The sequence below is a fragment of the Lupinus angustifolius genome, chromosome LG14 (assembly GCF_001865875.1).
Source record: "Lupinus angustifolius cultivar Tanjil chromosome LG14, LupAngTanjil_v1.0, whole genome shotgun sequence".
Taxonomy (NCBI): Eukaryota; Viridiplantae; Streptophyta; class Magnoliopsida; order Fabales; family Fabaceae; genus Lupinus; species Lupinus angustifolius.
In genome coordinates this window covers 1603140-1629203 of record NC_032022.1, presented here as the reverse complement: position 1 = coordinate 1629203, position 26064 = coordinate 1603140, and the positions used below count along the sequence as shown (strand labels likewise).

Genomic DNA, 26064 nt, shown 5'->3' with positions numbered 1-26064 from the left:
CACACCAAACTCACCCACATACACTACAATATTTAATTTTATAATACATTTTTTTAACTTGTGAAAATCTATTGTTACCCTCACCCACTCCACCCGTCCCTCACCCTTAATCTTGCAGCGTTGTTGGTGAGGGTAATAATGGATTTTGACAAGTTAAAAAAACGTGTCGTAAACTTAACTAGTGTAGTGCATCCATGCACTAGGCGAGTTTGGTATAGTGAAGAATCCGGCTTCATCTGCTCATAACAATGCAGCTCCGTTGCTAAAGCCGGGATTGTTCTTGCTTTAAGTTCGGGACAAAATTGGCATCTATCTTCTTGTGGGAACTCCTATATTTTGTGAGCTTATACTGTGAATTGTTGTTGATTTACCAGATGACTAAAGTGTCATTATAGTAAAAACTACCAAATAGCTGCAAAAGAATGTAACTAGCAAAACAAGTGGCTCTGGAGATTTGAAGTATAAAAAATACAAGTGGCTATGATGATTACTGTGCCATTTGAATATTTAAGGTTGTTGGGATGTTTCTACCTTGTGAAATTCCTGTCAAGCTTAAATTACTATCTCTAGTTTTTCAAGTATCTCCTGGTAACCGGTAAGAGAGAAAAAACTTGTATGGAGACACATATAATACGTCATATTTGGAGACAAGTGTATTTTATGGTCTTTGATCCTATTATTTAAGATTAAATTTAATTAGAATTAAAATATTAATATGTTGTTAGAATTTTATTGGTTGTCTCTACATGGTTTTGTCTTCATACAAGTCTTTCTCCTGGTAACCTGAGATTACTTATTTCCTCAACCCAATAAAAATGTTACACTTGTCTTCCTACTTAATGTTTTTTAATTATTAAAAAAACATAAATATTCAACATAAAATACTATACATCACTACATGAGTAATGAAGATTGTTGGAATGTGATGTGTAGTGTTTTATGCTGAATATTTATGTTTTTTTAGTAATTAAAAAAATATAAAGTAGGAGGACATGTATATATTTTAAAATGGTGATTTGTGAATTCTACAATATCAATGAGTTAAAAAGAAAGGAGAGGACCGGTCCTCCACACAATAAAACTTAACTAGTTGTTTATAGTAAGAGAATAATATATCTTATGATATAAGGAGGTAAATTATCTTAAATCATGTCATATGTTCTAATTAATTACTTTCTGTAAAAATATTTTTAAAACTAAACAAAATATTACATGTGTTATATTTTTATTGGTTGAATGAAATAAGTTATTTTCTGGTACAAAGAGATATTTTATTCTTTAATAGCCAAATTGGGAAGTCAAAGAGGAGTTTGTGTTATTTTCAGTTCTTCATAATGATTTCAATATTCTACATTCTTTGGTATTTGATTATTTGAGATAACTTATATAGACTTAAATCATTTTCCATTACTAGTTGTCTTATCAGCTAAATTTATCAAATACGATCAAAATTTGAGATCGATATTATAAGATAATATTCTTTTTGGTTCTTTGTTGATTTTTTCCACACCATCTTTGCATCTAAGAATCTCAATATCCTATATCACACTAATATTCCTCTCATTAGATCTTAAGATTCTTCAAATTGCACTTCTTACATTAGGATTTAGGAGTCAATCCACTAACTTCATTCATTCTAATTATTTACTGTATGTCAAAATATTCCCGAAAATATCACATTAAAAATTTAAGAATTCAATTTATTAATGTCTGGATAATATTTTTCATTTCATTTATATATAAACTTTTTTATTTTCAAATTTTATTGTAATAAGAAGATAATTGATCAAATTTATAAAAGAATAAAAACATGGATGCAGAGTCCCACAATGCACTGGTGCAATTTTTATTGAGTACTATTTATATACTATTAGTATAAATATTTGTATTACTTATATTTATTAATAATGATTGAATATAAATGACAGAAATACTAAAACCTCTTATAATATTATTGTATACCTTTTTTTTCATTTTTATTTTATACCAATATATACTTCGACTTCAATTTGTGGGAAGAATAATCTATCACATGATCTATGTGACATATCACGTTGTGAATTTCAATTTATTATTATAAGGTAGTATTTTTTTCAGATGTCATTCAACTACCTCATGTTTCAAGAATCAGCTATACACTAATAAATGTAAAGTGTAATATATATATATATAATCGATATATTATTCATCATTTATTTGTATTATTTTTTTTAAAAAATTAATAATAACTAAAAATAATATTTTAACAATGTATCAAACTCTTATGTTGTGAACTAGTACATTTTTTTCCTCATAAATATACTCTTGCAGTTAGGAACGTTTTTGTACCGAAAATTATGCTAGCAATGGACTCTAGTAGTCTTGTCTAACTTTCCCACGTAGTATAATTAAGAGTGGCATTTGATATGCTACTATTTTGCTTCACTCCATATATTCGGAAAAAATATTTAATAATTTATAATTTTAACTTCAATAATTTTTTTCGATCAATTAGAATTAATAGTACATTAAATGATACAGAAAGACAGACAATAGATGTGATCCCGGGATTAACAGAATAATAGCCATCATGTCATTCATGCACCTCATGTTACTAGTGACTTGTGACCTAGACTTCATGGGTTCAAGTATTGAAAGTAGTATTTTTTTATTGTGATGGTAAGGTACGTAAATCTACCACTTCCGGACCTCCGGACCTCCGGACCTCACTAGGTAGAAGCCTCTACATTTAATCTCTCTTGATATTATTCTTACCTTTTGGAAACCATGAAAAAATATATTGAACCTAACTCATTGCTTCCAAAATTGTTTGCATTAGGAATCACAAGTTAACAAGTACATAGATCAAGATGAATTAACCTCAATGCTAAACCCAGATGAACCATCCCTCAACATTTCTACATCAATTTTAGTCTGAAAGCGCATGGTTCATCCACATGAAGGGTTCATGATGTTTTGGTAAGCTTATTCAACTTCCCCTTTCCTGTTCATCAAGTCATGATAGTATAGCAGTACACACATTGGTTGACCAAAAATACAAAATATGAACCAAAAGATCATATTTCCAACCTGACATGAAGAATATAATAAGTAGAACCCAGCAAATGAACTTGAAGGTGATGAAGTAGTACTTATAAGATATACTGTGAATTAATGACATTTTAGACACATACCATTGAGTTTCTGTATTTATTTTGCAGGTAATTGGTGATCAAGCCCAAAGGAACCTAGAACAGGGGGAAATGTTATCATTTTCATGCCAAGTGAAATTAAAATACAATGCTATCATAATCATCAACTATAACTGAACTAGCATAAATTTCTCAGGGGAACATTTTCTTTCATTTGGCCCTAGAAGAATAGGAATTAATATGTTACTTCAGCCTTTACTTCTTCTGTTTAAGGGCAAGTAATAAAGAAAGAGCGGTGCACAAGACTTCCATCTAGTGGATGTGGAGATGGTACATGTATACAGCCTTACCATTGCGTTGAGACTAACCCTCTATGGCAATAAATGGACAAACGTAAGTAGAATATGGCAATAAACCTTTACCTGAAACATAATTCCAATAAAAGCCCACAGCTTGAACATGTGGCAAGGAATGGCAATGCACAGCTGCACTCAAAGGAAAGACAAACTATGAGTAAAATTGCTAAATTAGGTGTCTTTGGCAATAAAGTTGACAAATAATTCATATCAACATATGTATTTTTCTCGAGGAAAAAATGAAAGAATCATTGAACAAATTATTCATATCGACATGTGTATTTTTTTCTCGAGGAAAAAATGAAAGAATTAATAGAAAACATAATTTCAACTACAGGTGTTTGAAAAAAAAATTACCTAGTAATTTCCTATCTTACACTTAGTGGGCACTTTCCTACTATGTTACAAGCCAACTTAATTCCCTCTCTTAGATTGGACAATAATTGTACGATTAAGGATTAATTTGGACTTCTATTTACAATTTAGATTTGTATTTTGATGAACTAATTTGAATACAATCATTGTATTTTGATGAGTTAGTTTAAACTTGCATTTGAATTTGATAAACTTGTATTAGCAAAAATTCTAATCATATACCAAAAAAAATTATCAAATACCCTCAATTAGATACATTATAACATGAGTACAAAAGGAATCCAAGAACATGCCCTATATTATATCAAGAATACACTAGTAAACATTAAAATAAATAACAGTTGGTGAATACCATAGAATCCATCTTTAAGACACAAGCAGTTGTATCAGTGCCATCTATTGAAGCCAAGCTACAGGCTGCTGCCAGGCACTTGAGATGTTGGTAACTAGCTCTTAGCTAAGTCACTGTGACCCTAGTGTGGGGTTGCCAGCTCAAGGACACTATTGTCTCGATCATTTATAGAAAATCAATCATATTTCTATCTAATTCTCAATGTCAATGCCCACAGTCACAACTCACACCACTTAAAGGGAAAAGGGGAAAAAACAGGACCAAGATTGGGGTAGCCTCCCCTCCCCATAGAAAATTTCAAACCATAAAATGGTAAATGCAAGATCATCTGCAACTTTGATCAGTCATTATTCCATAGTAAAGAAAGAGGAAGATATAAAGATAGATGAACAACATACCTCATGGAACACAGCAGAAACCAGGAAAGCAATAAATATAGCAGCACTCTGTACAATATGATAAAAACCACAATCAAGAATACATCTAGAACTAAAAAAAACAAGAGCTCTAACTTTAAGAAAAGAATATCCAATCCAAATATCAGTCAATGAGAGTAACTATGTTAATAAAAAAATAACTGGAAAAAAAAAGGCCAAAAAGAAAAAAGGACAACATGGTTACAAAACATGAGAAAAATAAAGCTGAGTTCTTGTACTGTGTTTGTTTAATCATGTCTGCTACATGCAAATGCATGTTCCTGCAAAAGCCAATGTCAATATCTGACGTTACAAAACAGAAAATGCCGAGTTTGAATACTGTAAAAGTTCAAAACTTCCCATGAATAAACAAGTCCTCAATTTCAACATTGAAAATTTAGTAGAAATTAAAGTGAAGGAAAATGGTATAACATGAAATGAGGGTCTGGTTTTAATAAAATCACATGTAAAGAGAAGATAAATTCAGCTGAAAATAGTTTTCTGAAAAAACTATGCATTCATTGTTAAGTTTTAGCAATGATAAACCTTTTAATTATTTGATGTAAAAAAATATTTTTTGGACATCATAATTCTTACACCAAAAACCAATCAAAAATAAAACCAATGCATGAAAAAATAAATTTATGTACTTTCATGTTACTTATATAACATTTATAAATTATTTTACACATTTATTTATCATGAGAGAGTGACAATATCCTAAACAGAGAATATTGTAAAGAGAAACTTTTCATTTGTACCCAAAAATATTCTTAGAACGTATTATACAGAGTCCACTCAAGATGAGAGGATGCTTGATTACCTTGGGTAGACCAATCCTTAGGCATGGGAAATATATATGGCGAACCATCCATTTATGCACAGGCTGCAATATGATAGAATACACTCAGTTATATTGTAATGAATTAGAAATACAAATGAAAGTTGTACACATTTGCTGTTGTGTTCCAACACATGGTTTTAGAACTGTATATTCAATGAAAGATGAAAAGTTAAGCCAGAAAGTAACCGGTAAAAGAACAACTGTCAGTCATCTTTCTTCCTAATTCCTTTGTTTAGATTTAACAACCTTTAGATATCAACCATATTGCCCAGTGACATTTTTATTACAATTCACACACACAAATATAAGTTAACAAGAACTTCAACCAAAAAACTAGAACAGCATATCATTTTGCAAAGGCAGGAGTGAAAAGGAAAACATACCATATTCCACATTCTCCAATACTGATGATGGCAGCAGCAGTTATGCATTAAACAGAAACAAATCAAGAGGTCTCTTCATGAAAGGAGTGTAATCGTGTAACTAAACAATTTAAGAATAAGTCAGGACAGAAAGCATACATCTTCAACAGTTTTGGCATTCCACCAATCTTTGTAGAACTCACGATCACCAAATCGAAGAAGTTCTGCAAGTATATTTAACCTACATTGCAACAGTGGCTCTAAGAATAAACTGCTTCAAATATAACTAAGAAAAATAAAGAATGAGAATTCAAAGCCACTCTTTACTTTTAATACACATAGATCAGCACACGTCAAATGTAAGCACTTGTGTATGCACACAAGAACTAACTATCTAAATCGTTTTCATAAAAGAAGAATTTTGTCAAAGAGAAGAAAAGGGTATGAGTAAAGACAGAGATATATCCACACAAGTTAAAGAAAATGTAGGCAAACTCGTCATAAATTAAAGCTCTCCTATTCATCCCAAAAAAAGCCTCTCTAATTCCTTTGCAGATCTGTAAGAGAGATTAACTTAAAATAATTCTGGGCAGTGTAGTGAAGAAGGTCATAAACTAATTTTACATCTTAATTCTTAAGGAGCATATACTTCGGACAACAATAATTTCACATGGACATACCTATTAAATCAGCTAGCTCTACCCAAGTACTCATCAATGCAGCAGTTAATGTTCAGCTGTATATGGTTTATATAATTTCGAGGATGGTTTCAGAAATCAATCTATAACAAGCTAACACGTACAAGCATCATTACTAAAACATTGCCTAGGCAGATATCAATTTTGGCTGTTCCTAGTGCTGATGCACCACAATCTTCAATGCAATAACACATCAGACTAGAATTACAATTCTCAATTTATAAGGCAATTTCCTGCCAATATTTAACATGTGCACATAAATTGAACCAAAGCACAGAAAATGTGTACCATAGGTGAAAAAAGCAGTAGAACATGCAGAGCCACACATATACATTTGGAACAGAAAGCTTCAGAACTCTCTCCATGGCATATAGAAGGTTTCCCTTTAAAGGATGTTGTGAGTTTTGGACAATAGGATTCATATACTACAAAATCATATGAATAAAACATCAGCACTCAGACTATCAATACAGTTAGTGAATAAAACATTAAAGGGAAAAAATGAGTAGACTGGAAATGAAAATGCAATTTACTAACATCTACTGCTTACTTGTTCTATTATAAATCCCATAACTCCTGTGAATATTATCAGCATGATAAGTTGACGAAACACCCAACCCTTTCGAACAGAAGGAGTGCGAGGATAGCTTGGCTACAACAATAATTCATTACATAGGAAAAACGTTCAGTATACACGTGACTAATTACTTCACAAATGCACTTGTCTTAGCAAGTTAGCAATTAGCAAACGCAAAAAATAAAGAACTTCAGAAAAGTACTCATTAAGAGAAAGACCAAGGAAAGTTCTGTAGTTTTTAATCCTATCAGGATGAATATAATACAATTTTCTTCGGTTCTTCCTGCCTTCCCCAATTGGTAAGTGATGAATATCATAAAGACTGTGATTCTTATGCAGAAGAACAAATAACAAATATAACAGAAGCTGCTCAAGAAAACCCAGAATTCTGAAGAAGTTCCAGAAGTGTACACTGCATTTATATTTTCATGCCAGTGAGTATAATACCAGGCCCTTGGAAAAAATTATCTATAAAACGAGAGACAACCATAGGATTTAGAATGCAAAGAATTTGAACTAGAAACTAGCTCATTACAGTGGGGAAGTATGTCGGCAATATAGTGTGAATGGAAGGTACAAGTGAAGCAGAGGTGAATTTTGTGAATTCTGCCACAGATTTCATGACAGAAGTCTTCATGATACAAAATGTTGGGTTGCCTAAGGACATACACAAAGGGGGTGGGGGGGGCAAAGAAAGCCTTGAAAGGATGAAGTTGAATGGCCAACATTTAGAGATGAAAAGAAAAGATAGGATAAGAACTGAAGAGATTTTGGGAAAGATATAGCTTCTGTTAGACACTTATGTGATAGACATTTGGACAAATCCCAATAATCAATGATCACAGTGTTGTTGGATGAGAATTAGATTCCTATCTGTGCAAATTCTGTGCATGTGACAGATTCTGGCTGGACCTCTGACGAAAGTACAAAACCTCCAACACAGCCCACACCAAACTGACCAAAGATATATCTGTAACTGTGTCCATATAATAGTGCCATTTTTGTGCTTCAATGATGATGGAAAATGCATGCAAATGTCTATGGCAACAATGACAAATCAGAATAATTTAACAAACAAAAAGTACATAAATAAATAATTCAATTAAAAATTGCTGCTACCTGGTAGCATAATGTAGGAGCAAGCATGAAGTATGCCAAACTCTTGAAGCTCACGCTGTATGGATATTCCATATTCAAAGTACTGGGCAATACTTCTCCCTGTAACACAGGGAACATGATTGAATAAAGGGGAAAACATATATCACTAATATGCACAAATTCTAGCAGAACGTCAGCATGCAGAAAGAAGGGAGAGATGGAGAAGGAATTAGGATGGATGTTATTCTGATAAAGAAACAAGACTGTACTTTGCAATGTGATTTAGTTTTAGAACACAAGACCACAGACTACAATATGGTCATGTAGGGTAGTCTTAATCAAAAACTAGCCATCACATAACATGAATAGCATATCCTCTTTCAATTTCAATATATTATTTTTCAAAGAGAGTAGAAACATCAAGCTTGAGGGTTATATCTAAGTTACAAATGGGAGTTAACCAGTACCTTTTCATTTGAAACGGTAATTGCTCTCATATCATAATTTGTATGCGCATATGACACCAATTTTAACCACACAATGCAAGTTAATAGCATCAATGTGACACCTGATACAAAAGCAGAATCGCACCTGCACCGAAAAGCATTATCTCCATAAGATATCATCAGCTAGTTTTCCAAATAAACCTTTTTTTAGTTTAGTCGGCTACAAATATAATGTATTTCAGCTCAAGATAATTTATTTAGGGAACATAAATACATAAATAAAATAGGCTAGCCAGCTGTCCATTATTAAATATAAGGAAGCAACAAAGTTGTATTCAATTTTCCCTTTACACATCCTTCCTCGATGATGACAAATTTCATAATCATAACATCTTTATCAAATCAAAATAATATTATGTTAGCATGTCATTCTAAAAGGGATATATATAGCGTGGTCACAAATGTTAAAAAGAAAAGGTCTAAATTGAAGACCCAGAATCAGTTTTGAAGTCTACACTGACCTGAGGATTACTAAAACTGGATAAACAAATGCAGTAGTTGTAATGATTATATGAAGTAGAACAACAACCTGCAATATTCAAATCAACATCCCCATGTTTGTAAATACGGAAAATTATGTGATTGAAAAGGTAACACCAAAATTAACCACAGTTTTAAACTATTGCAAATTCTACAACAACTAACGAATGCATGTGGTTAGAGATTATTTTTCCCCATGAAATCAAATAAGATCTTACTTGGCCAGGCCACTTACTGATTCAGAAATACTCTTTTTGTATGCCAACTTTTCAACAAAAAAGGCAGCAAGTGGAAATATTGCTAGACTAAGACTGCAAAAGAAGCATAGATATTGTTAGAGAATGTCAAATAACATTTTAAAAAATAATCTTCAAAAAAGATACACAATACACACTCAATTCTTTAGGGGATTCATCAAACTCATTACCAACACATAAAGAGGGGCCAATCTCTCAACGATTTTGAGCTAAACCAAAAGTCATACTTAATCAACCAACCATACTGCAAAACATATAATATAAAGATAAAAATTTAGAAAGAAAACATGAACAGTCAAAATGGAGGCCATAAATCAAAAGCTACTCACACAGATTAATCGTGAATGCATATGTATACAATGGAAATTAAAACTCTGCAAGATAGATGTGAAGAATAAATGGAAGAGGCAGACCTTCATTAAATTCTCAATGATAAGTCTGCTGTTCACTGCAACAAGAACTACTATACATAGATTGAACAGTCCTGCATGACTCTGTAATTCATTGATTAATAGTTATCATCAGTAAAAGAAAAGAATTACAGACAATGTGAAAAGAAAAAGAAAATTCTAAGCATACCCCTATAAGACAAAACAGGAGGTTGGACAACTTAACTCTCCCAGTCTATTTATTAAACACATAAAATTGATCAAGGTAACAACCAGTATATGCATAACGAAACAAGTAGCACACAGCCAAATGGTGACAGACCTAGGAATTTTTGTTTGCACACAAAAAAATCAACATGCAAAAAAAAATTATATGCCATAAACATAGTTGTTGACTGTCCTGGATGTCTTGTTTGCACACAAAAATCATCATACAAAAAATGAAATTACAGTGTATAAACACAAAATAAAATTGATTTCTAGCTTATTGTAATGTTTAAAAAATACGGATGATAAACCATGTTTCCATGTATATGATTATTACTACAAAATCATAAACCATTTCAGTAGTAAAATTATATGTTGCAAATAATAGTGTTTATATAATTTATTATATTTATTAATATATATATATATAACTTAACCGATATGTGGTTTAATTAGTGAACTATTGCTTGAACCGTTATACCACTATAACAATACTCACATATATGGTAAGCGGTACAGTATCAATAACAGTGCACTTGGGTTTACCATTTGTCACTCTTTACACTAATTTCACTTGGGTTGAAAAATCACTTGGGTTCATTTGGTAAGAATCATGTAACAATATTTCAAGTCATATTTATTAGTTGTAAAGTTGGTACAGAGTGTAGTAAGAATAAATTTGATGAACCAACCGTATTTGAATATATTGGTTCATTGAAAAGTGTAAGAATAGTACAAACAATCGTCAGAAGAATTTTGTGTGCACACCATTTTGTTCACATTACTAGGATTTTCAATGATTATTATTATTATTGACAGAATTTTGGTTAACATTGTATATTGTGCGATAAAAAAATGATGCATGTTATGCTATCAATTAAAAAAGTTACATGGCCATTAGTGTAAAACTCGTGTAGAAATATAAGCATTGTGGTGAATTACATTAAATAAATTACAATAAAATAAAAAAAATATACATAGTCAAAAATGAAATCCCATCACTAAACATGAAAGGGAGCACTCCATGAGCTCTGATTGATGAAAGAAAATGTATTTAACTTAGAGTTTTAAATCTATACAACGTTTACTATGTAAGCACATCATTCATATTACGAGTCAATGATATTAGTTAACATATGAATGATGAATGATTTGTTCGCAATATAAAAAAGCACTTAAATTGTCGGTGTATTAACTTCAAAATATAAGTATTTTTCTAATCAATTGCAGCATCTTTTTTTCGATGACAAACATCTCCGGCTTATGCTACATGGAGCGACACAACATTTTGTGGGACAGTGCTCCGAACATGACATGTACAATTCGAACCAAAAATTAGCTTAAAGAAATTGACCTGTTTGAAAATGTTATCGGAGCTGAGAGGACTCTCCTTAATTCTCCGGTGAACCGGAACGTAAGGACGATAGGTGAATTTGACGTCAGTGACTCGTTCTCGATCACCGTTATCATTCTGAATCCCGTTATCGACGGTTGCATGTTGTTGTTTCTTATCATCATCATTATCTTCTTCCTCATTGCTCTTCCCGTTCAAGGAATCACTGGAGCCTAAATCTCTTACCAAATTATCGGCGTCGAAACCGGGGGTAGCGCTGTGTCTCCGCCGTAGAGATGAACGGTCGAGATCTGAGTCGGTTCCGAAGGTGGCGCCTCCGGTTTCAGGCACATCGGAAATCGCCATCGGCGGAGGTAACCGTTTTTTACACTTCAGAGAACAAAACTCAGAATATTCAGTTCTATTAGGGAATATTTTTTATTCTCTTTTTATATGTAAGAGAATGAGAGAGATTGAAATTGAAATCAGAATCAAATCTTGATAGTGACGAAATTATCCTTCCAAATATAAGAAAATAAATTCATTCAAATTCATAATTAATAATGATATAAAATAGATACAATTTAATGAATATTTATACTACAAGGAAAAATACAAATAATTACATCACCATAGTGTAATTTGTGATTCTCTATTTTGTCTTTATTATCATCTCATTTCAACAACAAAACTACATAACATTATTTTTATTTTACCTTCACTATCTTCTTATTTTGAAAGTGTATTTAACAAAGTTTAACATTACACCAACCGAATAAATTCAACTACAAATTATAAATATTTATCACAAAATACTATATTTGTCGATTATAAAATACAAACTATACATTACAAATGATAAGAGAGCGAGTTGACAGACACAACAATAACTATCACCCTACTAGTTTTAATAATGGTGAATTCAAAGTCATATGTTACACACCATGGATATTTATCATGGAAATATTTATTTAGATGGAATCCATTCAAAAAACTAACATTTATAAACAATGTATTTTCTTTTCAATTTCCTTGGCAATCTTAACTTTTACCTATTTCTAATTCTCACTTTCATTTTAATGTTTTATTAAATAAAATTTGTGAGATATATTCTTATTAGTACTAGCTAAGATAATGGTAAAATCAAGATAAAGTAAGTTGGTATGATAATATTAAAATTTATCCTTAAATATATAACATATATATATACATATCTGTTAAAACATATTTATACATAAAATCTTAAATGTCTCAAAGTAAAGATGGAAAGCTTCAGGAAGAACGCATTCACGTACTCATACTCACGCTTATTTGCATTATAGTTCAATCACTAAATTCATTATTAAATAAAAAATAATACAATTAAAAAATTGATATATATATATATATATATATATATATGTAATATTTAATTAAAAAATAATTTTGAGTTATGCAGATACAAGTGGGGCAGGTGTTATAATATTTGTACTCATCCATAAATTATTATTACCGGTTGTTAAGTTATCAATGAAGTCAAATATTTTTGTCATTCTTAGATTCATATTTATAGAATTTCGCAAGTTAAGTGATTTTTTCAAAAGTTAAAAAAACATTTTTTAAAATGTTTCATAAAAAAATTAAAAAACATTTTTAGAAATTGATTTTTAAAAGTGATTTAAAGGGAAATGGAAGGTGTTGTGATTTATGAGTTGGTGAGGAGAATAATAATGATATAATACTATTAGGAAAGTTGTTTTGGTTTTTCAGTTTGTATTTTTCATTTATGCTATGGTTGGTTGTTTTTTGGGTGTGTGATTGTTTGTTTCTGAAATGTGATTGAGCTTATACTTTATAGAGAAGTTGATGTTGTTGCAAAAGGGCAAGGTGGGTGCATGGAACTTATAGTATAATTACGTGGGAGGTTCTGCTTTCTCCTAACACATTATCTTACATTTTTCATTATCAACCATTATTTTTTTTGGTACCAAAAATATCGTCTTATATTTTTTTGGTAAGGAATTAATCCATTTCGAATTTGTAATTCTTTCTCTCAACAAATGTTGTTCCCAGAAGTCAAATCTTCAACATTGGGAATCAAATGGGATTGGTCTTGTTGGTGCTCAACATTATATATTTGTTACCTTCAATAATTGTACCCCACATCAAAATATGGGTTTTCTTAACTTACTTTGCTACGCCATGTCTTGTCCCTTTCTTAAGCCTCCTTTTCCCCCTTTTTTTCTAGTATTGTGGTCTCAAATATCAACTTAAATCACCATAGCCCAAGGAAATTTTCCATATATATCTAGACATATATTCATGTATATAAGAAGAACAATTGTTACATTAACAACCAAGAAATAACTCAAAACAAGTTGAATCAGAGCTCAACTAGATAAGAATTGGCTCAACTCAAAACATGACTCCAGTTTGACTCAGTTTAAGATCACAAACTCGATTTAGTTCTATGATTCATTTGGACAACTCAAATAATTAATTAAATTTTAAAAAATACTACAAAAGTTTTTATATTTATAAATATAATCTTATTTATATATATAATAGTAATAAATATAAAAATTAACGTGTGAGCCATAATAAACATAAAAAATAGTTTATACATGTGTATATATATATAAATATATCGAGTCAACTCATCATGAATTTAATGAGTCAAACTATATTCAACTCAAATTCAGCTCGCTTACTTAACGAAATCAATTATTCGCTCAAATTCAGCTCATTTAATTTATAAATCAAATTTATCGAACTAAATAACAAATCGAAGTTCAATCAAATACTGAGTTAATTCATGTATATTAATAATCATCATTAATTGGAAGTGGTTAACAAATTGCTAGCTTAACGGGTTGATTTTAAGTTAAAAAGTGATTTACATTTGTGCTACGCAAGTTAAATATTTTATAATAGGTTATGTTTGGAAGTATAGTTTTGGGAGGAAATGGATAGTTTTGGAAATCCTTGAGTTGGATGAAGGACATGTGAAGGTTTTGAAGAGTTTCCCTAATGATCTGAATCCCTCTACGTATATATTTTCCACAATTTAAAGTTTTTCTAGAGATAAAATGTGAAAACAAATATTTTTAGTAAAATTATATAATTACATAAAAATAAAAAATATTCTTCCCTTACCATTATTTTACTCTTTTCCAAGACTTCAGGATTTTGGTATTTACCAGAATTATTTCAACTTAATTATTAGAGCAAATATCATGATTATCATAACATTGTAAAATTAGAGAAATTATGTGATCAAAGACAATAAAGTGACTAATAAGAGCATAGTACGTAATCTTTGAAACTCGCATAGAGGACCATGGAAATATACCAGTTCGGGCAATAATGTGAGTACTTAACACTTTGGACATTCAGCCCACTGAAAAAACTTCAAATTAAATTACTAGACCTATAAATTGTTTTAAACAGGGTTTAAAAGCAGAAAACAAAAGGGAAAACACAGAAAGAAACATTACATGAAACTTACCTCAGAAACCCAACTTTCCTCTAATTGATGGACCCAAAATTTATCAGAGGAGTTCAGCAACGTTCGAAGGCAGCTCCTCGATTATCACATTGTAGAACTTCTGGATGTCAAAAAGCATTCTATCATCGTCCTTTGTGACAAAGTTGATGGCAACACCCTTCCTACCAAACCTTCCACTACGACCAATACGATGGAGATAGTTCTCAGGCTGTGTTGGAAGATCGTAGTTTATAACCAGAGACACTTGCTGGACATCGATACCACGAGCCAAAAGATCAGTAGTTATTAAAACACGGGAAGACCCAGAACGGAATTCACGCATAATAATGTCACGGGTATTCTGGTCCATGTCTCCATGGGTTGCTGAGACAGTGTGGTCTCGGCTTCGCATCTTGTCAGTTAGCCAATCAACCTTCCTTCTGGTGTTCACAAAGATAACACTCTGAGTGATGGCCAATGTCTCATAAAGATCACAGAGTGTGTCCAGCTTCCACTCCTCTTTCTCCACATTGACATGAAACTGCTTTATACCCTCCAAGGTAAGCTCGTCACGCTTCACAAGGATCCTCACAGGTTTATTCATAAACTTCCTTGTGATCTCAAGTGCCTCGGGAGGCATAGTAGCAGAGAAAACTCCCACTTGAATCTTAGATGGAAGCAGCTGGAATATATCATAGATCTAATAACAAAAAAGAAAGATTAAATAACCTATGCATAAATAAATTCAATTAGGGCACTAAACCAATAGGTCAGTAAAAATATAGTACAGAGGAGCTAACTTTCACATTTTAATATAATGACTACTAGTATATGGAGTTTCACATAGATAAAAGAAACACACATCTGATGATTGAAACAGAGTTGAAGTTTCAAAACTATTTTAAACTGTGAGAAATATAAATAAGGAAAAAATAGAATTAAGGAAGAAATTTGATGAAATTGGATAAAAGTATGACTTTAGCATCGATCCGAAAAGTAAAGACATATGTCGCAGCATTGTGTATCAAACAAACATAGGATAAAAAAAATAGTAATTAAAAGAAACTGGACAAAAGATGTTGTGAATTAAAAAGCACCTGGTCTTTAAAACCCCGAGAAAGCATTTCATCAGCCTCATCCAATACAAACATCTTGATGTAATCTGCCCTAAGTGACTGTCTACGCAGCATATCAAATACACGACCAGGAGTACCAACAACAACATGAACACCGCTTGATAGAATGCGCTGGTCTTCGCGAACACTGGTACCTCCCACACAAGCATGCACCTTCACACCTAGATAGTCTCCAAGTGCCCGCATAACTTTCTCAATCTGCTGAGCAAGCTCACGAGTTGGTGCTAAAACCAAGGCCTGGCATTCAGTCACGCCATAGTCAAGCTGCTGCAGAATCCCAGAGCAGAAGGTTGCTGTCTTCCCAGTTCCAGACTGAGCCTGCTGTATAACATCAAGTCCCTGGCAGAATGGGACTATTCCCCTTTGCTGAATAGCTGATGGCTTCTCAAAACCTAAGCATGAGCCACACTACTTTAAGGATTTGAACATACAAGTACAAGGAAAAACAGTGGCAGGACAATGAACACTATGGTATATACCCACAGTACAGCTGGAGAAAATTGTCCAAAGTATAAACACAAGTACAGCAGAATAAAGATGTTTGAAAGATTTTTTGAAAAATAGAATCTCTAGGCATAAAAAATCTAGAATACGATTTCCATTGTTATCACCGTATGAAAATACTTCATTGGGTTATAAACTAAATAAAAAACAGAAAGTAGAAGTGCTGATAAACTATAAAGAACATTGAATCTACCATATGCATAAATGCCTCTCAGGAGATTTTCTTGCAAGCCCATAGCATCAAAACTATCATGAACCTCGTCATAAGATGTGAAGAAATCCTGTCCCTCAGATGTAAGCCTGTAGCCATCAAGTTAAAAAAATCAAACAAATAACATTAGCATCCCACTGCAAGTATGCATCTAAAAGAGGATAGAAACATGCACAACAACATTAGTAAAAGAAAATGCTAATAAAGTAATATTGCATACTTTTAGTTAAGGAAGATAAAAGGTTCAGTGAAGTTCTTACAAGTCATTCATCTTAGAATCAAATTGCTTAGCATCGAACTGTGACCCTTCAGGTGCTGCTGCCATGTCTGCAGTACAAAAAGAAACTGTATTACCATGAAATTTAGAAAGCATGATTGGTTTGGCATTCAGCCAACCGAAAAGCCTTTGAAAACTCAAACATGTCTCAAACATAGTGATAAAAATGATCTCATCTAAGGGAAAATAAAATTTACACTCAAATGGCATGCTAACACCGCAGCCTAAAAGCAACATTCAGTTGCTTCTGAGAAAAACCCATTTAAGTGAAAATACCCACTATATAACTCAATAATTTGTAAAAAACATCTTCTACAAATCTATATTTAAAATTAATTTACTTTCGATCTAATCTAGCTCAAGCAACAACATAATCCTTTTTTGAGTAATTACATCTCCAAAAGTAACTTTTATCAACACACTGCAAAATAAATTACAGTGATTAACAAAATCACTTTTCAGATAAAAAAAAATTTTAAAAACCATTTCACTCAATCTCACTTATAAATAAGCTCCAGTTTGCAAAATCTAATCTTAGCACACAAAACATATGAACAGAAGTAAAAGTATAAACCTAAAAGAGAGTAGCAGCAACAAACCATCATGTAAAAAAGAACAATAACATCCATATACAATAAAAGAACAATTAAATCAACGTCACTCTTCAAACAACAAAAATTACAATCTTAAACACGATTCAAAACAAAAACAATAAAATCATCAATTTTACTCATAATCAACATGAAGAAAACTTTTAAATAACTAAAACCTAACAAATAACAACATTAAAAGAAGCATAAACAGATCCAATAAAAAACAATATCTCGCATCGAATCGAATCGTAGAAGATTGAAGAATAAAAAGATATAACAACCTTAGGATTGTGATGAAAAAAGCGAAGGTTGAAAACAATTAGGGTTTCCCAAACTCCTCGGATCTACGCCGCGGAGTCGAGAAAGAAAGAGAGAAAGTGTGTTTTGTTTTTTGTTTTGCGAAAAGTGAATTTGGAATTGTGAGAATACAAAGGATTATAGCAACAACAATAACATTTTTTATGTTTCCGATTTTACCCCTGCATTCACACTTTTGTTAAAAGTGAGATTTGATTCATGGGTCATGGAGTTGGGCTCTAACTAGCCCATAGACAAAGATTCTAATTTATAAATCATTAATTAATTAGTTTCGAGTGACATCCTTGAAAGTCGGAATTGGATAGAAATTGTGACATGTGATACTAGAAGTCTAAAATTCTTTTAACGGTTCTAATTTTTACATATTTTTAAATTAAATAACTTAAAAATTTTGTATATTTTTTCTTCTCATATTTTAGTATTGGAGCGTTCAATATGGAAGATGATCTAATCTCATTAGTTTTGTACTGCTTAAGAAATAATATTTATGCTAAGATGATTGGTTACTTTAACATTTTTATGTTGATTAAGTATTTAATTTTTGTAAACATGTGATGTAAGTTAAGAAGAACTATTTGGAGCAAAAACATAAAAATAAATCATACATATGTTTAAAGAGAAAAATAAGCAAAATCTCTTTATACGCTTTTATTTGATTTGTAGCATAATATTTTGTTCACTATTTGTTTTAAAATTTTGAACAGCTAGAAGAAATTATCACTTCATCCTACCATTTTTTCAACAAGTTATAAATAGTTAGACACAGCCTCAATAAGCATATTACATTTATCGATTTAGACAATGATGTTCTCCACATGGAATAAGCTTGTATAAAGGATATGAGACATGTCTCAAACTTATCCTAGTGAGTAAGTCGGATGATATTGATTTTGTAAGCCACTTTGATGCTGGAAAGTGAAAATTAACAAAAAAACAACCTAGTCATTGGTAGAGGCTCAAAAAATAATTTTCATATATTATGGAGGGAATAAACTATTATGAAGAAGCAAATTTTGTTAATGTCTCCAAAGATATTTGGCATAGACGATTAAAGTACATCAATAACAAAACACTTTAATGCTCGCCAAAGATGAGCTTATAGATATAAAACTAGCAAGTTACTATTGCATTTGCACGGGGCAATATTTTTTTGCCGCATGATTAAGAACACATATTACATGTGCATTTATGGTTAAGAATATGCATGTTGTTTGTGCACTCACATGGTTAAAAACACATATATTGACAGTACATTCATATTGTTAAGAACACACGTGTGACCCGTGCATATGATTAAAAATAAACATGTTACCCGTTCATTCGCATTGATAAAAGAACACATGTTACACGTGCATTTGCATAGTTAAAACACACATGTTACTCATACATTCACATTATTAAGAACACATGTGTTAGCCTGTATTTGTTTGTTCAATCATATAAGGAAAATAAATGACAATTTTGAATAATATTTCAAATAGAAATTTCAAACAATATTTCACTTACTCATTGTTATATTTTAAATAATAAGAAATGCTTTTCTAGAACTCCACTCATTAATTTTAACCTTGTAATTTTAGATCTAAATAGAAATTAAAAATAATTGTATTTCTAATTTAATCATGATTAAATTGTTCAAAAGAGAATTAAGAATGCCTTCCATTTTGTTTATAATTAATGTTTTTTTTTCTTTCCTTGATCATGTGTTGGAATAATATTAGTTAATAGATTGGAGAGATGAGATTGAAAGATATTCAAATAATAAGAAATGATTTTTCCTTCAATTTTTTCTTACAATTAATGTGTTTTTCTTTCTTTATTTGATCGTGTGTGTTGGAATAATATTAGTTAATAGATTACAGAGAGGAGATTGGAAGATAAAGAGATAGACATTAAAAATTATTCAACTACGATAATTTGTCATTGCTATTTGAATTTAAACATTTATTATAATAATGGAAAAGTATAGAAACTCATATCTCATGTGTGAGGCTTCACCATAACAAATGGAGTTGTTTTGGAGGGAAAATATTGAATTAAAAGTTGACATGTGTCCATGATGATATGGTAAGAACTTTTTATTATTATATAGGTAATAGATGTCCAATTTTGGAATCATGTAATATTTGTTTTAATAATAAACTAACATATAATCAAATTTTAAAGATTAGACAACCCCTCATGAAGAAATGGGGTATTTGAACTTTTGTCTTTGAAAATTTATGCACCATCTACAAGATACATTAAATGAGTCTATTACTTGGTCACATTCATCATGATCGCTCAAGAAGAGTATATATATACTTGTTGAAAATCAAAGATCAAGTACTCTAAGCATTCAAAAAGTTTGATGCACTAGTGAAGCGTAAGACTTAGAAAAAGCTGAAGTGTCTGAAAGTAGACAATGATGGAGATTATTGTGATCCATTTGAAGCTTATTGCAATGCTTATGGTGTCAGACTAGAGAATATTAGCCAATATTCATCAAGTCACAAGCCAAAACAACAAAACAAATCAACATCAGAACATTTCTAGGCCAAACCAGATCAGCAGGAATGCACCAGATGTGAATCTGCACCAGACTGGCAAGGCGGCATCAAGCAGTAATAAGGCTATGCACACCTTTGGCCACACTAGGCCAACTTTGGCTGGCCAAGATACAAACAACATGGGCCATAGCAGTTTTGGCACTCTTGATTATGCATCTCAACCCGATAACTTGTTACACAAGTTTCACAGTTTATTATTTTTCTTTCTTCTTTTAGCACTTGTTCTTTTAGTTAGTTGAGTTAGTTAGGATTTGGTTTCTATAAATAGGTTTAGTTTAGTTTAGATAATTCAATTCAGCTTAAAGAATTCATATATCAATTCATTTTCTCTTCTTCATTCAATAAAAAGTTTCTTATTAATTCAAAGCCTTCTTGAGATCTTGTGATCTCATCTTCTTCATACTTCTTTTTCTCATAGAGAAAACGCCGCCAAAGACTCCTCAACCAAATGGAGTAGTTGAGAGAATCAATAACACAATTTAAGAGAATATATATGCATGTTATAATATATATGTCAATTCCTCAAGTTTTTCGGAGTTAAGTAGTAAAACTCTAAGTATATCTCATAAACCTAACACGTTTAGGACCTTTGAACGAAGAGATTCGAGAGGAAGTATGGTACACTAAGAAAACATCCTTCAACCACTTGAGAGTATCCAGATGCGGAGCCTTTGTTCACGCCACAAAAGATGAGAGAAATAAGCTAGATGGTAAGACCAAGATTGCATATACATTGAGTCCCCAAAGAATGAATTTGGGTACAAACCATGTGATCTGATATACAAGAAATTTGTGAGAAGAAGGGATGTTGTATTCTTTGAGGAACAAATAATCAAAGATATTTAGAAGAAAAATCAGCACAAGTCCAAAATTCGCATTGATTTAGGGGGGAAAAATTTCTCAACAAACAATATGTGATCATCAAATAATATCCTGAATAAACAAATTAAGAGGGAAATCTTGTTCTTACACAAAGACAGAACTTGATAGGGTATTTAACAATCATATCATGATGAAATAGTGGCAAACACACAAATGCATCAAGAATCTGAGCTAGCAAAGCATCTTATGCAAGTTGAACTTAGACGCTCTACAAGATGCATAATACTCTCTTCAAAGTTGACTAGTGATTATATGCAAGAAAACATTACACCCTTATTGTAGCTCTTACAAATCAGAGAACAAGGCCTCTTGTACATACATTTAATATTTCTAATAAAATCTGCTTTCATTGCTGAAATGATACCTGGCTTGTTACTCTTTGTTCATTTCCCTCCACCCTTATCCTGGTTTTGTTTTCATATTTTTATTTTGCAGATATATTCCATGAACATGATGCAGTTCAAGTTGTTCAATATGTTTCAGTAAGGTGTTGTTGTAGATTTTCTTGCTGTCAAGTTGTTATGTTGTTTATGCTTTAGATGTATGAAACATGTCTCGATATCTATCTTGATTCATTTTATTTAGAGTATTTTGCGAGTTGAGTTTTGGATGAAAAGTAAGATAAATGGAAGGTTTCGGAGACATCTCATTGATGTATTTCATATCTTTCAAACCTTTCATTTTCCTTCTAAAACTCTTTATTTTCTTTTAATTTATTTTTATGAAGTTAATCTGGATTATACATTTTTCCTCATCTTTACATATCGTTCTAGTTCATTGTGACTTTAGGGTTTTCCTGATATGAAAATTGTACTTGAAGTACATCTTTTGTCTTACTTTGTCTGTCATTCTATGTGGCATGAATTGTAATTGACTGAAAAATATATATATTGAAGTTAAAAGTTTAGTTATTAATTATTTTTCTGATCAATCACAGTTTATGGAATACAGAGTGGGACAAAAGATATAATCCTCATGCATCTAGTTTGAAACTTTTGTCATGTTAATATGCAATTGCAAATAGACTTATTGCAAACTTTTGTCAAATGTTCTTGAAATGATTCAGCTCATTATTCTATTAATGAAGAAATTCTTGAATTAAATAATGGAACAACATTTCAATGAGCTGAGCATAAGTTGGGTAAGACTTGTCCCTTACTCAATCTTAAATATTGATCGTGTTATTTTTTTGAACTTGAACCCGACTCTAGACTTGAAGCTAACCTGATCTCAAATGTCAACCGAGTCAACATTTAAACTCGAACCTGATCCTAGACCCGGTTAAATATAATGCATATTACTTATTATTATGGATATGTAGTTTAACATGAAATGATATATTTACATATATTGTTAATCATGTATATTTGATGAAAAATGAGAATCAATGATATTTTCAACCAAAGAGATGTCATTACGCTTTACAAAATTGAATAAGGACACATACAAATATGATGAATGAGCGACAATGAGACGGGTCGAGTCAAACTGAGTAATGTTTATCTCATATTCAACCCTAAATATTGACTGAGTCTAATTTTTTAACCCAACTCTAAACTCGATGAGTATTGATTCTATTTGAGCCCAACAATAATTGGGCTCAACCGAATGAACGGGTAGGGTCAAATCATGTTTACCCTACCACATATTTTCAAAATATCTCTCCTACTTAATATTTTTTGGTATAATATTAATTGGGCTTGCAACTATAACCTCATGTCAAACGGTCAACTATCAAGTTTCATAGTGGTCCAATCCTAATAACATATATAAACTATTTTTTAAACAAATATGATATTATTATTATTATTTTGCAAATAACACCCTAAATAATAAATTTGAGAACTCAGAATAAGTTCCCCTTATAGTTGTGCCATGAGTCCAACATCCAAAATTAATACTTATAAAAAATTCAAAACAAATTTGGCAATTAAAAAATCAATCATCCAATTTGAAATTAGACAAATCTGTAACCTTAATGACACTAATTAGTAAAATTTCAATAAGTGATATATATCCAACAAAAAAACAATTCAGTTAAACAATATTTTCTATAATAAAATAGAGAATTGATTTACAATATCAATTACATACTCTAAATAATAATAGATTAATCAACTTTTATTTGAACCAAAATATCAATAATAGATTCTTATTAGAATATTGGTATTATGATTTAATTTAAATATCACTAATTCTATGAACTTTCTCCATAGACCATAGAGCAATTCTAGATTTTTTAATTGTTAAATTATTAATCTTCATTAGAGAAATTCTATAAATTATCTTTTTAAGTTGTAAATAAACTCTTTATGGTTATATATTAATTACAAGATCTCGTTTTTGAACCAATAATTCAGGGAGTTGTCTCTTGAAGAATGTGGCCCATGCCATTTTTTCCAATGTCATTAGTTTATATTATTTAACAATATTAAAATTCATTTGATTTTTAAATTATTTAATAATAATTGTATAGTAAGCTAAAATCAAGATCTCACACTTAGTTTAGCCTCTCCAGGATTTTGACAGAATTCTTGGTCTTATATATATATATATATAGGACGATCTGTTTACACCTAATTTAAGTTACATTGTTACACTCAATTTCAATCATTCATTTTCTTAAGTCTAACAGACCAGATGAGTGAAACTTAAAATTATTTAAGATTTATCTTTTTCTCTTATCACTTATTGCACTCATGCATTCAGTCTGTTAGATCTAAAATAAATGGTTGAGATTGAGTATAACTAATATAACTTTGTAAATGGATCATCCTTGTATATATATATATATAGTTTTCTTAAAAAAGGGAGAAAGTTTAAAATTGTGTATCTTGTATATTGATCGATCCTTGTATCTTTTGAGATATTGATCGCTTGGTCGTGAGAATATTTTAATAGACATGTATTGTTAAATTTTTTTGATGAATAGATATATCATTTAATTGTGATTTTCTTGCGATAATGTTGTAATTGTTTTATACTACTAAAAGTATTTTTTATCTTTTTAATAAGAAACTAATCATTTTTAAAGTATATGACTCTCTTATCAACAAATATTACTCCCATAAATTGAACATTTGACCTTTAAATTGTTCTAAAATCTAACAGAGCTTTACACTATTAAATCAATGCATTCATCTACTAGATGTATAATATAACAACATATGCTATTATTTATTATTATATTTTAGGATTATGGTTAATTTATTATTATTTACTATTTAATAATAATTGCTATAGTATGTTAAAATCAAGATCTGACAACTAGTTTAGCCTCTGAAGGATTTGACAGAATCTTTGGACCTATATGTATGTAGTTCTTTGAAAAGAGGATAAAGTTTAAAATTGTGTAAATGGTATATTAATCAATCCTTCATCTTTGTTATACTTTGAGATATTATTACTCAATAGTGAGAATATTTTAATAGATATGTATGTTTAATTGTATAGTATAACAGGAAATGCTATTTCTTTTAGAATTATGATTAATTTAAATTCAATTTTAGGATTTAATGTCATTCGACTTATATATTATCTCGTAAATGAATATCTGTATTTAAATAGTTCGCGGGCCAAAGATTTATTTTTTGGTGCAATAGTTATTGGAAGGAGCAACCATATACATCGAGAATGATTAGTTCATTACTCATAAGATGATAGAATACTCCTGACAATACAAAAAAAATAGTTTGTAATCATAATCTAATCTCAATATGGATCAAATTCAATAACAATATTTAAAATGAAATATGTTAATAGAATACTTTATCTTCTATTCCTCCCTCTCACATATATAATATATATTTACAGCTGGTGCTAATGTACAAGTTTAAAATTTTATTTTATGATTTTTAATTTAGTATTTTTAGTAATTATTAATAAAAGTTAAAAGCAACAAATTATACTGGGATTGATACTTTTTGAGTACTAATAAAGATATCTCCACACCCTATGGACGATGAACTAATTTCTTTCGGATGGCATGATTGCTCCTTTCATCAAGTGTCGCTCCCACGAATCGAACTATTAATATTTTAGTCATCTTCAAATTTTAGTGTAGTCTTACACCGCTACACCAATATCTTGTTGGTTGAAAATTTAAAATTTGAAAAGTAACCATTCATTTTTTTTCCTTTTAAAATAAATTAAACATTTAAAACTATAATTTCAAATGACATGTAGCATGCCTATTTTTCTTGTATTAGATTTTCTGTATTTTTTTGTGGTTTGGAAAATTAATGATAAAAATTGCGGTTGAAGATAAAAGATAATAATATATGAGTGATTTTAAAATTTTCGATTGATCAAAATATATATAAAAAACATTTTATATTTTTTTATAAATTTATAACCTTTGAAATGCAAGAGATAGCTACTAACTATAAAATATATCAGTGCAACTCTTCTTAATAATGGAGAGTCCTGTACCATAATATAATGCAAAAAAAAAAATCAACTTTTTTCATTACAAAATAATTTAAATTCAATATTGTTTGATATTATTTTATGTCACATATAGCACATCTAAATCTTGGATTGTATTATAGGTGATATTAGAAAAATTCAAATGATATATGTTTGATTTCCTTTAAGCAAAGTCTCGGATTTGAGTTTTGTGAATAGAAAAAAATATTTGTTAGGAGGGTTAACCCGACATACCTGTAGGTATTCTCAACTCGGATAAAATTGTATTCAGTACGTGAATACCTATAATAAAAAAAAGAGGAATAGTTGCTTTCAAAGA

The 26064-nt window shown here is 30.6% G+C and overlaps 2 protein-coding genes across 3 annotated transcripts; both read right to left on the bottom strand.

The window, feature by feature from the left end:
* On the bottom strand, positions 2552 to 11829 carry LOC109326199 (diacylglycerol O-acyltransferase 1-like). Of its 2 annotated transcripts, XM_019558891.1 has the most exons (16): positions 11403 to 11828; positions 9866 to 9946; positions 9623 to 9696; positions 9431 to 9506; positions 9177 to 9244; positions 8677 to 8800; positions 8231 to 8329; positions 7085 to 7186; positions 6823 to 6959; positions 5996 to 6077; positions 5858 to 5878; positions 5454 to 5516; positions 4613 to 4660; positions 3554 to 3616; positions 3174 to 3227; positions 2553 to 3069 (listed from the first exon to the last, which is right to left on the bottom strand). In XM_019558891.1, the coding sequence occupies exons 1-16, from the start codon at positions 11745 to 11747 to the stop codon at positions 2965 to 2967; spliced, it is 1542 nt and encodes a 513-aa protein (XP_019414436.1). In that variant the 5' UTR covers positions 11748 to 11828; the 3' UTR covers positions 2553 to 2964. The 2 variants fall into 2 exon arrangements, with proteins under 2 accessions (XP_019414437.1, XP_019414436.1); XM_019558892.1 differs by lacking the exon at positions 5858 to 5878 and having other exon boundaries at positions 2552 to 3069; positions 11403 to 11829.
* LOC109326853 (eukaryotic initiation factor 4A-8-like) lies at positions 14658 to 17991 on the bottom strand. The gene is made up of 5 exons (XM_019559729.1): positions 17850 to 17991; positions 16959 to 17025; positions 16681 to 16787; positions 15945 to 16375; positions 14658 to 15547 (listed from the first exon to the last, which is right to left on the bottom strand). Exons 2-5 carry the CDS (start codon positions 17021 to 17023, stop codon positions 14912 to 14914), a joined length of 1239 nt encoding a protein of 412 aa, XP_019415274.1. The 5' UTR covers positions 17024 to 17025; positions 17850 to 17991; the 3' UTR covers positions 14658 to 14911.